Source organism: Marmota marmota, unplaced genomic scaffold (assembly GCF_001458135.2).
Source record: "Marmota marmota marmota unplaced genomic scaffold, marMar, whole genome shotgun sequence".
Classification (NCBI taxonomy): domain Eukaryota; kingdom Metazoa; phylum Chordata; class Mammalia; order Rodentia; family Sciuridae; genus Marmota; species Marmota marmota.
The window spans coordinates 11957042-11974079 of record NW_026000016.1 but is presented as its reverse complement, the minus strand read 5'-3'; the positions used below and the strand labels follow the sequence as shown (position 1 = coordinate 11974079).

The 17038-nt window shown below is 34.6% G+C and overlaps 1 protein-coding gene across 5 annotated transcripts in view; it reads right to left on the bottom strand.

Moving 5' to 3' along the window:
- The window catches only part of Mpp7 (MAGUK p55 scaffold protein 7), a 214211-nt gene that overhangs the window by 28135 nt on the left and 169038 nt on the right, over window positions 1-17038 (bottom strand). For 2 of the 5 annotated variants that reach the window (XM_048809158.1, XM_048809160.1), the window contains 2 exons: window positions 3318-3335; window positions 2536-2706 (listed from right to left, as the gene is read on the bottom strand). The exons of 1 other annotated variant lie outside the window; for it this stretch is intronic. In XM_048809158.1, coding sequence (XP_048665115.1) covers window positions 2536-2706; window positions 3318-3335 — 189 coding nt within the window. The remainder of the gene's footprint in view (window positions 1-2535; window positions 2707-3317; window positions 3336-17038) is intronic. 2 more of the 5 variants (XM_048809159.1, XM_015483499.2) reach the window with 1 other exon arrangement.

Below are 17038 nucleotides of genomic sequence, written 5' to 3'. Positions count from 1 at the left end.
GGACCTGGGCTTTTCTTAGTTGGTAGTCTTTTTATGGTTTCTTCTATTTCCTCAATTGATATTGGTCTGTTTAGGTTGTCTATATCCTCCTGACTCAATCTGGGCAGATCATATGACTTAAGAAATTTATCTATGAAGGGCAGGGTTTCTGAGCTTAGTAGCTCAGATGGTGATCCCCTTGTGTTTTATCCCCAGTTAATGACGCCTGGTTAGGACTCTGGCACCTACTGCAGCTCAATAACAGCTTTATTTTCCTTTGGCATTTGCCACGATTAGGATCTTAAATGTCCCCCACAAGGTCCACATGTTAAAGGTCCAGAACCTTTGAGAACTGGAGCATGATGGGAGGTCCTTAGGTCACTGGAGGTATACAACCCCCAGGGGGAATATTGGGAACTTGGTCCCTTTCTCCTTCTCTCTCTTTGATTTCCTGATGAGGTAAGCAGTTTTGTTCTACTTCCTGCTCTTGAGCTTTACCACAGGCTCAAAGTGATGGGGTCAAATGAAATTCCTTGATGTTTCATATACACTTTATATACATGGCCTGAGGATAATTTTTCATAAGATTTTCACTGTGCCTGTACTCTGGCTGCAACCTACCACATGAGGTCAGGTGTAAGATTCCTTGTAGAATCATGCTGGCACTCAAAACCACAAGCCAAAATGAGCTTTTCTCTTTATAATTAGCCCAAGTATTTTGTTTTGGTGTTGGATAGCCGATAACACAGCATCCTTCCTCTTTATACCCTATGGGGACTATAGAGAGGGGTGCTGAACTACATTCATCTGTACCCTGGGGCAGAACATAATGAGCAGGTCCCACACACAGGATGACTGCATCCTGTAACCTGCTTTTCCTTTGGAAGAGTCTAGGGGTTGGCTATTTCTTTTCCATAACCATCAACCACCTATATCTGTTTCAGACAATGACTTCCTTTCATTATTACCTGGGTATTCAGACTCATAGTTTAGCCTCATCCACCTACTCTTTCTCACCCCTAAGGAAAAGGTTTTTATTGTTAGTACTTACAGGGGGAAAAAAAAAGGTAAAATTCCTATTTTAATCAGATCTCCTATGGAAAGGTCAAAGCTCACTATCCTAACTTCAAGAAGTGATGGTCATTTTTTTTTCCACCAGTGCTGGGGCCTGAACCCAGGGACATTTTATCACTCAGCTACATCACAAATATTTTTTATTCTGAGACATCTTGATAAGTTACCCACCTGACCTCAAACTTGTGATCCTCCTGCTCAGCCTCCTGAGTAGCTGGGATTACAGGCCTGTACCACATGCCTAGGGGTCACCTTGATGTTAGGGCAATGAAGCGTTACACTATCGTGTTATCTCTGCCCCTTTATTACAATGGATCTCCTTCTGGGCTGAGAAGGAGAGGCAATGGGAACAAAAGAGATGCTGCAGGGATCAGTGCCATGAGGGAGGGGCACAGTGGGGACAAAGAGAGGGAGACAGGCAGAAGGCCAACGATGGACCACTGGATTTATCCATGACCACCAGCACCATATGAGTCATGGTATGCTCTTACTCATCAGCTTGACTATCAGGGCTAGAAGTTCAGACGCTGTGAGTTCTACCTAACATCAATACTTAGAGAGGTGTGGTGTGGGGAGGAGGTTCAGGTGAGGAGATGTGAATACTGCTAATAAAGAAAAATTGGAATTTCCTTGGAGTTAATGCCTGATGGTGCTAATGATCACTTCCAGTGCCATTAGAAGTGAGCAACTGCATCATTTCCCAAGATTCACCACCATCTGTGTTGTAACCTTTCAAAGTCCTTCACCTTACTGAGATGGGGCAATTCCTTGGCTTTCCATTTATTCTCTTCCCTGTAACTGTCATTTTGAGTTTATAAAAAGCCAATTAACAAGAGACACCATGCTCCTTTATTATAAAAACTTTTCCAAAATTATTGGCTTGGATCCTGGAAACTGACATGGCTCTCACCACATTTTTAAAGAAACACAGTGGAGGTGGGGTAGAGCAGCACAAGGCTGGGATGTCTGTGAAACTGGACAAGATAGATGTGAGAATGCTAATGTGAGCAGAAAGACCAGCATGCACTTACTACACCTCGAGGCACTTTTATTAACTGATAGCCCTGCTTGGAATACCCTAGAACTCTGTGTTAATAATTTGTTTTGCTGAAGCTCTAAAAGCTGTAAGAACCTTCTACCATGGTGACTGCTCAAAATGAATGGAAAAATAACTTGCATTATATTTTGAAATATTCATTTCTATTATTTAGTTACTCTGATACATCTATTATTGCAGTGGGGTCTGCTATCCCCTCTCCCAGAGAGGCTTCCCCAGCATGCCAGGACTAATCCTCATAGAAGCCTTAAAAGTCTCTGAAAGGCATGTAAGTATGAAAGACTAAAAAGATTTCATTTTAGAGACTAAGCAAAGACTGTTCAAGATGGGATTTTTTAGCTTGTAAATGTCAACTATGATACACTTCAAAGTTAAATGTTTATTATTTTGCACATTTTTGCAGAATTACTTTCAAAAACACTTACCAACCAAGACAACAAGTCTGTATTTCTCATTAGTTTGTCGCCGATATGGTGTCACTTCTTCATATGTGGGTACGTCTGCTGTATCATACTGATCGCTCTTCTTGCATTCATACATGGATTTATTTGTTTTCTTATCTTTTCTGCTAAGACGAAAACTTCTTCTAAAACCAGCTGCAAATAAAAAAAGGTGTGTGTGTGTGTGTGTGTGTATATATATATATATATGTATACATATATAATATGTAATAACATATGTAATAACTAAAAAAGAAAACCCCCCCAAAAACAAAACAAAACCTTCAAAGTTGGGGTAGCTTGAGGTAGAGTATATGCCCAGTATGTGCAAGGTGCTGTGTTTGATCCCCAGCACCACAAAGACCCAAAACAAAACAAAAAATATTCTTCCAAGTTGTGTCGAATTTTAATTACCGTAATTGTTACAAGTGCATTTAGTAAGGGAAACAACTTAGATACTAAGCAACTTCATCAAAATAGAAAATCTATAAGAGGATTATCTAGCATTTACTTATGTAGCAATAATAATATAAATTTCATTTGGTTCTAAATCATGAAGAGCCCTTTTCAGAAATCAGTGAATAGAATAACTGTACAATGAAGCAAAAAAAGCCAGAAATCACAAAGATTATTTATCATAGACTTACTGGTGAACACATTTCATAAGTTAAAAATCCTAAACAAGCATTTAAAACATAAATGACAAACTCTTTCATGCAGTATAGTAAGAAAAAAAAGATATTCTGAGTAAAAACCTAACAACATACCTGTGGCACAGACAGCATCTATCATTAAATAAAAAACAAAACCAAATTAGGGAAAGCACAGTGTTGAATATGCCTATGCACAAATCAGGATGACAGAAGAATCAGGCTCATTTAAGAACAGGTCAGTCCTAAGCAAGTCATTTAATGATAATGTGATTCTAGCGGGATGGAGTAAATGACTGAGCTTCCAATAGAAACTCTATGCACCTATGATGTGAAGCACACAAAATGAAGTAAGTTTCAGGATAGGTCATATGACGTTTTACTAAAATAATAGGTCATATGACATTTGGAAGTCACATATCTTTGCCCATTCAATGACCAAGGTAGTGCATTTCCCCTTTCCATATGATGTTTTACTAAAATAAATTTTTTATATCTTTATTTCTTTTTATGTGGTGCTGAGGATCAAATCCAGCACCTCGCACGTGCTGGGCAAGCGCTCTACTGCTGAGATCCAGCCCTAGCCCCTAAAATAATTTTTAAACACTTAAAAAATTTCATGTGTGCTTTATCTTTCCCCAGCTTGGACTTAAATATTTCAGCTAAAGTTCCTTTTCTTAGTTAATGCCACTTTCATTCTGTTTACTCTTCATGCTGTCACATGAGTCCGGTTTTATTTCATTTCTAGATATGTGATAATCATCACACATACTATTCAAGAAAGCACTACGATGTGCAATGAACTCTATAACTAACCAACTCGATCTCTCTCAAAATCCAGACTTTAAGGAGAGAGAAAATACTTTGTTTATTGAAACATTATATGTATTCTACATCAGCTCCATAGCATTAGTAAGGGAAAATTAGATTTCATACGTTTAAATGTATAAAAATATATTTTTATTTAAAAAGAATATTCATCAAACTAGAAAAATAGAAAACTTTTTTTTTAAATACAGATTTTTAAAAACAAAATGTAAAAATGACATAATTGATCTAAATGAATTTGGGGGGATATAAAGGAAGTGAATAATTATTACCATTGGGTTTACAAATTAATAGGATGTAAACTAATTAATATTGAAACATGTAGTTGTATGACTCTCCTTATGGATTCAGAGTGTAACAAAAATTTGTCAAAATATTAAGAACAGACTAATAAAATTTGGTCAGATAATGTATTTCTGTGACTCTCTAAGAGTTGCTCTGAGTTGAGGGGATCCTTGGATTACTTCAGGGAAATAATTACTTGTGAAGGATTTGAAATGAGGAAGAAAGTCTCTTAAGGTCCCTTACAGAGGTAAAGAGGAGAAGCACACCTCCCCAGTCATGAAACCAGGCCACAAAACAGGAGGAAGCAAAATGCATGACCTTGGTTCTGGGATGGACCAAGATGTGTGACTTTCAAAATCCCCCGTGCTGAGAAAATGGAATCTCCTATAGGAGGGGCCCAAGGAAGTACTGTTCCTCTTGTTTCCTAGGACACTGGGAGAGATTTGTGAGAACCCAGAAAAAGGATACCTTCTATAGGTGGTCTTTACAATAGCAAAAGAGGTGGTGAGATGCTTACAATGACTCCCATGTGCTAGTCCAGTGGCTCTCAGACACGGGTCTCTTCCTAATTTGCAGCCTCTAGTTATCCCAACCCACCAGTTACCCCTAACTCTGTCACTTGTGACTGCTGACTCAAGAATGGAATTCAGAATAACAGGACTTACAATTTAGTACAAAAATTACACGTTAGCTATTCTAGTTAGAAAAGGTCAAATGTGGGTATTTCACAGTGTTCTAATTTCAGGTTCCCATGGTTCTTGCCTCCTGAGAAGCAATTATAGATAAGCAGGTAAAACTACAAATTCCCTCACAATTATTCTTTGTATAGAAGGAGGGCTTTCCTTAAGTCACTACAAACTTTTAGCACAGGAATAGACATAACTAAAACATAAATGCTTCATCCAAAGCAAACAAAGTCCAAAAGTAAAACCTGAATTTTTTTCTGATCAGTGAATCACAGCTAAATCCTAAATTTCAGAGCAAGTATTTATCTAATTACGATTCATTGAAGCTTTTAATTTTCATCATAAACAGTTGGAAGAGAGAGTGGGGAAAAGAGATGATGATCAGATTTCTATGTGAGGTTGTGCTGACAGACATCAAAAGATGGAGACCATGTTCCATGGGATGGTTTGGTGCAGTGGAGGGCTTCCTACAGAAGAGTCGCTTGATAAACATTTCCAGAATTGAAGTAATTAGAAAAGGCAGTGACCAAAACCCTGTCGTTCCTGTTTCACCTTAATCAACAAAGCAAGCATGACATATTCGATGTTTTCACAAGAGTTAAAATTCACACATAGAACAAAGGACAGAACACTTCGTAAACACCTTAGAGCTGGAAGGAACTCTGGGGGTCATCCAGGCTTGCTCCCTCTCCTAGGCACAGATGTCCCTGGTGACTGTCACTCTTAGACTCATACCCACCCAGCTTTTCAGTAGGGACTTCAAATCAAGTGGGTACACAAAGATTCTGAATGAAGCTTCAGTGCCTTGACCCATATACTTATTTGACAAAACAGGAGCAAAGATGGTCAGGTGGCTACAGGACTCTCTGAGTGCAGGAGAGTCACTGAGTGTTAGGAACAAAGGCTGGAGATGGGCATTCTGCGTATGCAGTGGTCTCTGCCGCTGACTTACCAGAGGCTGTGTATCTTGGGGAGCTTCTCTACTTTAAAATGCGAGTAACAGCAGTATCTACCTCTCAGGTGGTTACAGATTAAATTGTTCAGGTAGAGCATCTGAGCCAGTCTCCAGTCTATGGTAAATGCTTCCACATGTTAGCAACAGGCTGATGCTTGATTATGTCTCCAACTACTTGAAAATACCTTGAAGGCAGGAACATGTATTCCCTGTATTCCCATAGCCCAGACTCTAGAGAGAAAGGGAAAAGTACTTTCATAGGCAGATTAATTATTCTAAAATTGGCTAATATTATAAAAGAGACAATATTAAAATGGAAGCCTGATTTAAATATGCTAATCAGGGCTGGGTTACGGCTAAGTGGTAGAGTGCATGCTTAGTATGCACAAGGCCATGGGTTTAATCTCCAGCAAATTAATTAATTAGTTAATTAAAAATACCTAAAGTACTTTATTTAATAGTAAGGCATTTTAAACTATTCTTTCATTTTTTTTAAAAATCAAAGATTTTTTTTTTCCTAGGAATGCATGTTATTTTTGTTATCACACCTAAACTGAAACAGCATCCTTCCCTTCTGTCTTCCTTACTCGTATCTTTTGTTGACTTCACTGCTCCACATACATATGATATATTTACTCACCCACATCATTCTCACACACACACACACACACACACACGCACATATACATACACACATGCGTATGCAAGTATATATGCATACACAGAGTAAGAAAACAAAAAAAATTCCCAGCACAGAATGACCAATAACATGGCCAGAACAAAGGATAAAAGTCATAAACCTGGAGTCCTCATTTCTGATTATTTTATAGATTTAAAGAAAAAAGGCAATTTTTCTAGAATCTGTCCTCCTGGGTAGACAGAGGTGACAATGCACTTGGCATGCCTTTCTTGACAATTCAGAGTCTCTAATTTTCAATCTTCACTAAAATAATGAGTGATGTGTCAGTGCATCTTGGTCAAGTCTATGCATAAGGGAAATTAAACTATATGTCAGAAAGGGACATTAATAATTTCTTACCTTTACATCTTGTTTCTCTTACTAAAAAGGAGCCCCCAAACTGTGAACTTAGAGTGAACAGAAAAGCCTTTTAGCTCTATGAATAAATAACCTAGAGCCTACTTAATTTCAGTCAATTTTCAGTACAAAAGTCTTAGCAAGAACTGACTTTAAAAGAGAAAAAATGGGAAAGGAGCACTGACAGGGAAGGGAACCAGTTTTATACAAAATATGTTTTCCTTATATTTCACATTTTTGTAATTTATAATTGGCTCAACATTTTTATGGACAGGTTTTTTTCCAGGGAGCTTACCCACAGCTGCTACAGATTTGTGTTTCTGAAAGGAATATCAGGATCACTTCGTTACAATAGGAAAGTGACTTTGGAATGAGAATTCAGCTGCAGGTTGTCCCCTGACCACAGGGAGATATTACTTGGCTAATATTTTCCAGTAGATATAATGTTTGATGACTAGTTTATTCATCATTTAATTGTACAGCTATGCTTAAAGTTAAAAAAAAACTATAAAGGGGTCCATTAAAGCATCTTGCTATCTGAAACAGACTCCAACAATATCCGTGTACATAGCTGTACGTGTCACTGCTGAAGCTAGCTAGGTCTTGTCCAGATGCATCTCCACTGCCATTTCCACCAGCAGTACGCAGTTACCCACTTCACCATTCTTTCCTAAAAGAACTTCTATTCACTTCTTTAAATCTGACAAGTAAAAAAGTGTACATCATTGTTATTTTAACTGGTATCAGGGTTGAACATTTTCATGTTTATTACTTACAGTTCTTATTTCTTCTATATACTGTTGGTTAATACATTTTGATTATGTTTTGATTATGGTCTTCATAAATACACAGAAATTTTAACAAATAAGCTCTTCGTCTTAAGGTTTTTAATTATAACTTTTCACTAATCATAAAGAAATTTAAAATGGTTTTGTGATTGAATCTGTATATTTCTTTTCTTCTGATTTCTTCTACTGTTTTAACAACTTTCCTACTCTTAAGTCTGACAAATATTCCCCTAAAATTTCTGAAGTTTTAAAAAATGGTTTGCATGGATTTATGCTTAATTATTTTAATCCCATCTGGAATTAATCAAATGTAATCATGAGATAAAACCTCTAAAGTATGGTTTTAACTTTATGTTTTTCTAAATAATTAATCAGTGGTCCAAGAAATACTGAACAAGCCTTTTACTAATTTATGTTGATATTCATCTTTTACTGAACAGATTACTTATTATGTCATGACATAAAAAGGTGATTCTTGGTCTAAGTTGTGCTTATTCTCTTATTAGTAATATCAGTACCAGAAAAACAATATTAGTGTGGTAGTCATTGATATTTATTGAGAACTTGCTAGATATCATGCTCTGCTCAAAGAATATTATGTGGATTAGTTTATCTAGTTTACGTGGATTTATTTAGTTCTCACAGCAACCCTATGCAGTAGATGTAATGATCCTCATGTTTAAGTAGACCTTTCAGTATAATAAAAAAATGCATGCCATGGCTTTGCTTTAAAGTAGCAAATGATGAAGTGAAGAAGAATGTTTAAAAGGCCATACACAGGTGCATCACAGAAAAAAATGATGAGCTTTCTGTGATTTTATAAAATAATTTATGGGGAAAATTTATGAAAGAGGAACAGAAGTTTAATTCAGGAATTAAAAATATATTTTTTTTTCTCTGGGGGAAAAGACAGCTTCTAAATACAGTTAAGTAATTTTTTATATTGCTCTATATTCAGATGGTGTATAAATTACAAAGAATATGTGAGAGTATAGCCCACCTCACAAAGCCCCCAATCTGCTAGAGGGTACAATAATTATTCTCAAACACTTGTAATTTAAGTTGTTTTCACAACATGGGGCCATACTATATGATTTTTTGCATCTATTCTAAAGTCTGATTTGATTTTCACATTTTTTTCAAATAAAAAAATATCTGGGAAGTTGTGATTTGGTTATTTTCAAAACTGATTAATTACAATGAATTTGTGTAACACATTCATAAAAAGAACATTAATTCTTACATACTCATAATTCTTAATATTAACCTTAAGAATCGGTTAATAAAGTAAGTTTCAATATTGTAGATAAAGTTACACCTATATTATAATTTTAAATGTTAGCAGTAATAGTTTAAAAAAAAACTTGGAAGAAGCCAAAATATGCAGAAGTATTGAAATGATTAATTAAATCATGAAATACTTCAAAGAACTAGGGTTAAAGCCATTATGATTATATAAAGAAAACTATATAACACCATAGAAATGCATTTTGTATAATAAAACTGGAAAAAGCTGGATAGGATACAATAATCATACTTGCTTTATGTGTTTTACTTTTTTATGAATATGAAAATTGTTATAAATAAAGAAATATAGAATAAAATAAAAAACAATGGTTGGGTCAGGTAGCAAAGGCTATGGGCAATTATTTTATTTTCAATGTTTTATGATTTATAATTGGAAAAGAAACCACAAAAATAAAGAGTTCATATGTGAAAAACCAAACAAATAAAGCCCATTACTGGCAGATTTATTTGTGTGGTTATACCAACATATGATACAAAATATCTTTGATTATGTCTCAGAGGCAGGTTTTCATCTCCTATGTTTTGAATGATTATAGCAATAGACAAGTATCTCCGTTTAAAATAGTTAGAAATAGCCAATAAATTCAAATATAGAGCTAGACAGGACAGCAAAAACAATGGAAATCTATAGAAAATGAAACTACGGTATAAGAATTAAAGATCAGGGAAAACAGAACCAGCAATCTCACACAAAAAAATTAAGTTTTGAATACTTAAAACCAAACTAATAAAACTGATGTGAAATTTTTTAAATCACAAATTATCATATTCTTTGATGTCCACAAATAAGTAACTTCAATGTAAATTTTAAATGTAATAAATATTTATTAGTTTTAATAGTCTCATTTTCATAGATTGTGCCATTTAATATGGTATTTTATTGAAAAATACATGATCATATTATATAGAAATATGCCCATTAACACAGAAACCATTACAGCCCACGTTGCTCACCAGCAGTTAAAGGCCTTAGAAATCACACATGTGAATAGGAGAAAAGTGGCCCTGACTTTGTTAACTCAAAGAAAATAAATACTGAATTATTATGCAGCCACCTGCAATTTTTCAAATGGGATTCAGATTTGATCTTTGATTACATCTCTTTTAGACAACCAACCTGGTCTAGTAACATCAGGTACTGTGCATTTCTAATGTCTAAGTAAGCTTTTAATGTTTAGATTTTATAGATGTTTATAGCAAGAGAAAAAAATATCTTAATGAAACTTTCTCAAATCAGAACAAATATAGGTCATGGGTGCATCCAATATTAAAAACTTATAGAAAGATCCATTCGAAATAAAGTTCCTATTTTTTTAAGAAATATTTTATTCGATGTGAACATAGTCAAGAAACCTACTTAATTTCCAAAAAGGAGACACATTTTTTGAACTGTTTTTTCTCATCTTCAATATACTAAAATGTAGATCTCTTTTTGAAAAATTGGGAGTACTGCCAAAAATTTATGAGAATTATTGTCTGCATCTTAAAAATCAGGACAGTTTGATCAAACAAATATTTAACTGGTTTCACAGGTGCCTTAATTACAAGGAAAGTAAAACTTTAAAAAAACTTAAAAAAATTTTTTAAAAATGTACACATTAATAAAAACAAAGCTGCTTAAAATTATACAATCTTTCCTTCCTGACAACAAAATGAACATTTTCAGGAAAATAAATATTCTGAATATAATGCCAACGTTGTTGTAATGATGCAAATCACCACAGACAAATTTTTTGTTGTTGTTGTGTTTTTTGTTTTTTTTTTTTTTGGCACCAGAGATTGAACCCAGTGGCGCTTAACCCCTGAGCCACCTCCCAAGCCCTTTTTAAAATTTTTATTTAGAGATAGTTTCACTAAGTTGCTGAGTCTGGCTTTGAACTTAATCTCTTCCTGCCTCAGCCTCTCAAGCAGCTGCAGCTGCTTTGAACAGAAAATTACTGAAATGCTGTCCCCTAAGGTGCCAATCATAAAGTTATCACAAAGACAATGAAGGATAATTAAAAACAATCTTAAAGTGACAAGTGAAGATCTGGGGAGGAATCTGAAACTGAGGGGGAAAAAATGCCAATACACAACTGTAGACGTTAATGGGATCTGAAGAGCCCAGATTAATCAGTTTCTATATTCATCATCAATGCTAGGAAAAAAATCACCAAAAAACCATGATGCACTATCAATACCTTATTAACCAGTCATACATATGCTAATTTTGTATAAAAAGGAGAAACAGGCTTTTGAACAAAGGAAAAAAAAATCACCTCTGGGATCTTACAGGTTTTAAAGTTGCTCAGCTCATCTCAGACTAAAAATAAAAAGTAATTGATAAAACCACAGACATTAATATATAAATTTACAGTTTCCAAAGGAAAAATTACATATTTTTGTTAAGAAAAGTTTTCCTGATACCATAGACCATTTTTTTTTAAAAATTATTTTCCAAGGTACATCAAAGGATCACCTTAAAAAATAGAAAAGCTGTATGAGAATTTAATTTTCTGATAGCCATCTCATAAAGAAATGAGTTCTATTTACATTTTCAAAATTATGAGAAAATACAGTGTGTATACATAAAACTCCATAAAAATAATAATTCTGAACAGAAAACTGGGTTTAAAATTGTAATGTTTTTTAAATTGAAAACTCAAATTCTCTAAGCAGAAATGACTTCCTCCTGTCAGAAAAATAAAATATTTTCAAGTAGTATTTCAGACATGTTACATTATGGAGAGTTTTTTTTTGTTGTTTGTTTGTTTGTTTTAATTCAAGAAAGAACCTGTAAAACTTTGGAAAGAATGCCTCTAGATGATTTTTGTAAAAGAATTTAATTTTGAAGTATTAGAGATATTCTGACATAGCTGTACTTACATACCCAACAATCTTCTAAATGACTGGATGTTGTAGTAAATGGGAATTTTTAGTAGATTTACAAAATCAGTAATGTAACTTATTGAGAATCAATGGTGTTTAAATATAGGAGAAATAGGATTAGGAAAGAATGCAGAAGTAGAGAATGGGTAAATAATAACCTTTAAAAGAAATAACATCAAATGAAAATTCTTGTTTTTATTTAACTTTTTGCTAAACACTTTGGTTAAGTAGATGAACAGTCTGAGCATCCGTAAGTCCCAAATTGATCTTGTTTTAAAGGAATGCATGAAGTAATCCAGCAAGGACAGGAGTAAAGAAAAATCCGCTTTTCAGGAATTCATTTGTAAGAAAGAATGTCAGAAAACAGATGCTTGATTTGCTGTGCTTTGTGAATTGATTAGAACAAATTTTCTATAAAAATTAACCAGAATAAAACATTGTGCAATTCTTACTAATGTTAAAAAACATAGTAACTCTTCATATGGACTATTTTTTTCTGCCGTAAGAAAAAGGAGAATCTTTAAAAGCGGACTATTCAACTACACAAAGCAATTACACTTTGTAAGCAACACCACGCACACAGACCCAAAACACATAACTACACAACATTCACCAAAGCTAAGTAAAATTTCCAAGATGGGGAACATGGATTAATTCTAATAATTCATATACACAAATACAGTATGTACACATAAATAACTAATCAATCTATAAATGACAATTGTTCATTTATAGGCAGCTCTTGACTTGTAGCGATTAAACTTTTAAAAGTATAATTTAAAAAAAAATTTCTGCAATTCATACATACAGTATAATTACTTATTAACCTTCATGTTTCAAAATTTTATGCAGACTACATATAACTTATATTACCCAGTCACTGAGCTTTTCCCTTCCTTCGAATAAATAATCAAACCTTAACCTCCAAGAAATGACATATCAATAAGAATCATACTACAGAGAGTACTTCCACAACAGTGAAACTTTATTAATTATGCTTTTAAACTACAATTCCTATGAAAATCAACATTCAAACCTTGAAGTGCCATAATGTCATTTTTTTCAAAAATCAAATTATGTTGATGTGACATTTATTTTTCAAAAATGTCATCTATCATCAGGTCAAGGGCTATTTATATATGCTGTTTTGTGCTTGATTTTATAATATTTAAATTAAATGAAAATAATCAAATGTCTTACATGAGCTATTGGCTTGATTTAGATCCACTGTAGTCAAGGGCTCTACAAGTATATCCTGGACAGTTCCATTTTTTGGTTCAAGGATATTCTGTTTTTAAGGTAGATCACTTCTATTTCTTCTTTGGAAAATACAAGGTATGAAAGTGAATAAGCCAAGGATAAGTTCCTAAAATAAGTGAGAGCTTCAGAAATTCTCTTAAGGAATCCTTGCTAAAGATCTCAAGAGAAGGCTGAATTTCTAGGAACTCCTTTGGTTATTTTCCAGAGCTACTCTAAGATCAGACAAAAGTATTATGTGCTAAGGATTGAAACAAATATTCTTTAAAACTAGTGTCACTGCCATGTATTTGGGAAAGTGGTGGTGTCTGCTGGGACCTGATGTATCTATCCCAGAATACTATGATTCCTTCATATGCTATGTGGTAAATGACTAAAATGTTACAAGCCCATTCCATCTTGTTGAATTACACCGTTTAAATTATGAGAAAGACATGCTATATAAAACATACCACATCTCCAAAGGAAAGTTTTTTTTCTCCAATGCAACAATTACCATAGATATAATTTTTAAAGTATTATAGGCAAAAGTGATGGTCAATTTATGTGTTGCATTGATTGGGCCATGGTGTCCAGACATTTATTTGGTCAACATTATTTTGTATGTTTTTGTTTCTCGATTGACAGTAACATTGGAATATGTTACTGAGTCCCATCCACAATGTGCATAGACTTTGCCCAGTTAGTTGAAGGTCTTGATGGAACAAAGACCTCCCTGATTAAAAGCAAGTCAACCAATCTTTAGAAATGCTTTGTCAGGTCAAGGAAGTTCCCTTCTGTTCTTAGTTTGTTTTTATTACCAAAGTGTTGGATTTTTGAAAATGTCTTTGAATCCAACCAAACTGCTATCAACAATGTCCACTAAGGTCACCAATAACTTCCATATTGCTAAGTTCATTGTCAGTCCTCATCTTCATCTTGTTTGACCTCTCACTCTTTCCTCCTTGAAATTTTACCTTTTCTTAGCTCCCAGAAAAATGACATTCCTGGTTTTCCTCCTACATGAAGTTCTTTTGTTGTCTGTATCTACACTCCCCTGGTTATTCTTTCCAGCTTCAATTCCCAATGTATCCTAAACAGAAAACCTAAACTTTCCTCACCGCAATCCACTCCTCCACAGTCCTTCCTATCTCAGGAAATAGTAACTCCATTCTTAAATTTCCTAAGTTTTCAAACGGTACACTTATCCTTGGTTCTCCAATATGTCTAAATTTTTTCCATGTTTTTTTATCGATGCAGTGAAGTTGTACATAATGATGGGATTTATTATTACATACTCATACATGCACACAATATAACAATATAATTTGGGGGCTGGGGTTGTGGGTCAGTGCTATAGCACTTGCCTAGCATGTGTGAGGCACTGGGATGGATTCTCAGTACCATAAATAAATAAATAAATAAATAAATAAATTGTCCATAAACAACAACAACAAAAACAAATTTTTTTGATTCTTAAAAAAATAATAATAATTTGGCCAATGTCAGTCACCCTGAGAGGTATCTAAAAATTTTGTTCAGAATATGACACCTTCTCACCACCTCCACTGATGATAACCTGGCTCAAGGGGACAATCATTTCTGGCTTCACTTACTATGGTAGCTCTCTGTTCCTGCCCTTGCTCTCTTCCAACACATTCTCAACAGATCAGTCAGACTGAGCCTTAAACACTCAAGTCAGGTCATGTTCTGCTTCTCAGAATGCTTCAATTATTTCTTATTTCACATAGAGTAAAAGACAAAGTACTTGCCCCTCCTTACCATAATCATGTGTTTCCTCAACCACTTCAATTCTCTCTTGCTCATGCTGCTCTGGTCATGTTGGTCTCCTTATGGACCCCCAGGTACAATGGACATCCTGCCTCAGGGTTGCCGGACATGCTTGTTGTGCTATCTGGCATGCCTGCTTCCTGTAACGTTCCATTCAGGTTTTTGCTCAAACATGACCTTCTCAGGGGGGCCTTGTTCAATCACCCTATTTAAATTTGAAAGTTCTTTCACTATTCTGTTCCTGCTTTACTTTTCTTCTTAGGACTTATTACTATCCAGTGGATTATATAATTTATTTAGTTATCCACCCTTACTCCCAATTAATGGATTATATAATTTACTTAGTTATACACCCCTGTTTATTTAGTATCCACCCCTATTCCCAATATGGAAGTGCTAGGAAAGAAGGATATTTGCTTTGATCCCAGTTGAAACTCTGTGCCCATTACAGTGTCTAAAACATAACAGGCACTCAATGAAATAGTTTTTAAAAATCCAGAAATAGCATCACAAGAAAGTTACATTTTGTACATAGCAGAAGAAACTGCCAACCAAAGCTAAAAAGACTTCTCAAGAGAGGACATGGGACTGGGAAAGAAGAAGATAGGGGCTCCTGTCTTTAGTCTGCAGACTTGAAATACTATTTGGACTTTTCCACCAACAGAACAATTTCATATCTAATGGATGCAGTATTTTGATAAGACTGAAGTAGAGCAAATTATTATATTCTATGCATGCATGATTATGCTAAAATGAACCCCAAACCTATGTATAACTATAATGCACTAATAAAGACATTTAAAAATACATAAAATTTTAAATTATTCTAAATAATTTTGTTGTGGAATATATAAATGAAACTTCAGAAGAAAAAAAGGAAATAATTAACAGATTTGGCTATATTAAAGTAAAATGTCTATATGCTGCAAAAGTCGGCACAGAAAAAGGTAAAACACAACCAAAAGACCGGAAGAAAATGTAAGCAACAGAGGAAAAGTTAATATTCAAAACAGAGAAATGGCTCACCAAATTAACCAGAACTGACAAAGTAACCCAGCAGGAGGCAAAACTATTAAAGGAAAAAAAGAAAGAAAAACTACTAAACAGTCACAGTTGCACTAAATCACTGCACACTTTAAGGTGTTTGTTAAATATATACCTCTACCATAAATAAGTTTTGCCATTTATGTTAGCATGTTGCTTATGAGACTTCTTTTTAAAACATACAGGATCTGTAGGTGTTTTAATAATTTGGTTTGTGTACACACATTCTTTTTTAAACAGAATTCTTTTGTTATATGTTTCTATTCTCAGGTATCTTCCTCTATTCTCTTTTCTCAGTGGTATCTAAAGAAACTTCTATGTACATAACCCTTGTGATAGACTCTGGCTGTATGTTAAAACAAGTTTTTAGACCAGGAACAAATAATGTCATAATGCATCCTGGAGTTTAGGTCTATAACATCCTTAAAGGTCCACGTGTTAAAGCCCTGTTCCCAAAAGTGGTAATATTGGGAGGTGGTAGAAAATTTAAGAGATGGGGTCTAGTCCTTTAGGCCATACCATCAAAGGGGACTGTGGGATTCTGGCTCTTCTTGTGTCTTGCCCATTAGGTGAATGGTTTTACCATGTGTGGTTGCCATAATGTGCCGCTACGGGCCCCAAAGTGATAGGAACAATTGATTGTGGACTGCAAATCTCCAACATTGGAGCTATATAAACATTTTCTCTTATTAAGTTTATTATTTCAGGTATTTGCTACTTTGAAAAAAATTGATTAACACAATGCAAACATATTACACTCCATTGGCTGAATTTTTCCCTTTGCCATAGAAAAGTATGGAAAGGAAACTATTGTTTCTAAGCCTAGGAGTTGAATGCAGTGAATGGCTACACTCCATAACCACAGCTTGCAAATCCAAAATCCTATCCAAGCCAGACAGGTAGAAAAATCATCAGGTGCATTCTGCCAATGGTAATATATCTATAACATAGTCAGTCCTTGAAGACTGAACCCCTCTTGGGTTACTTTTACTTCTCCACAGATGAAACTACAG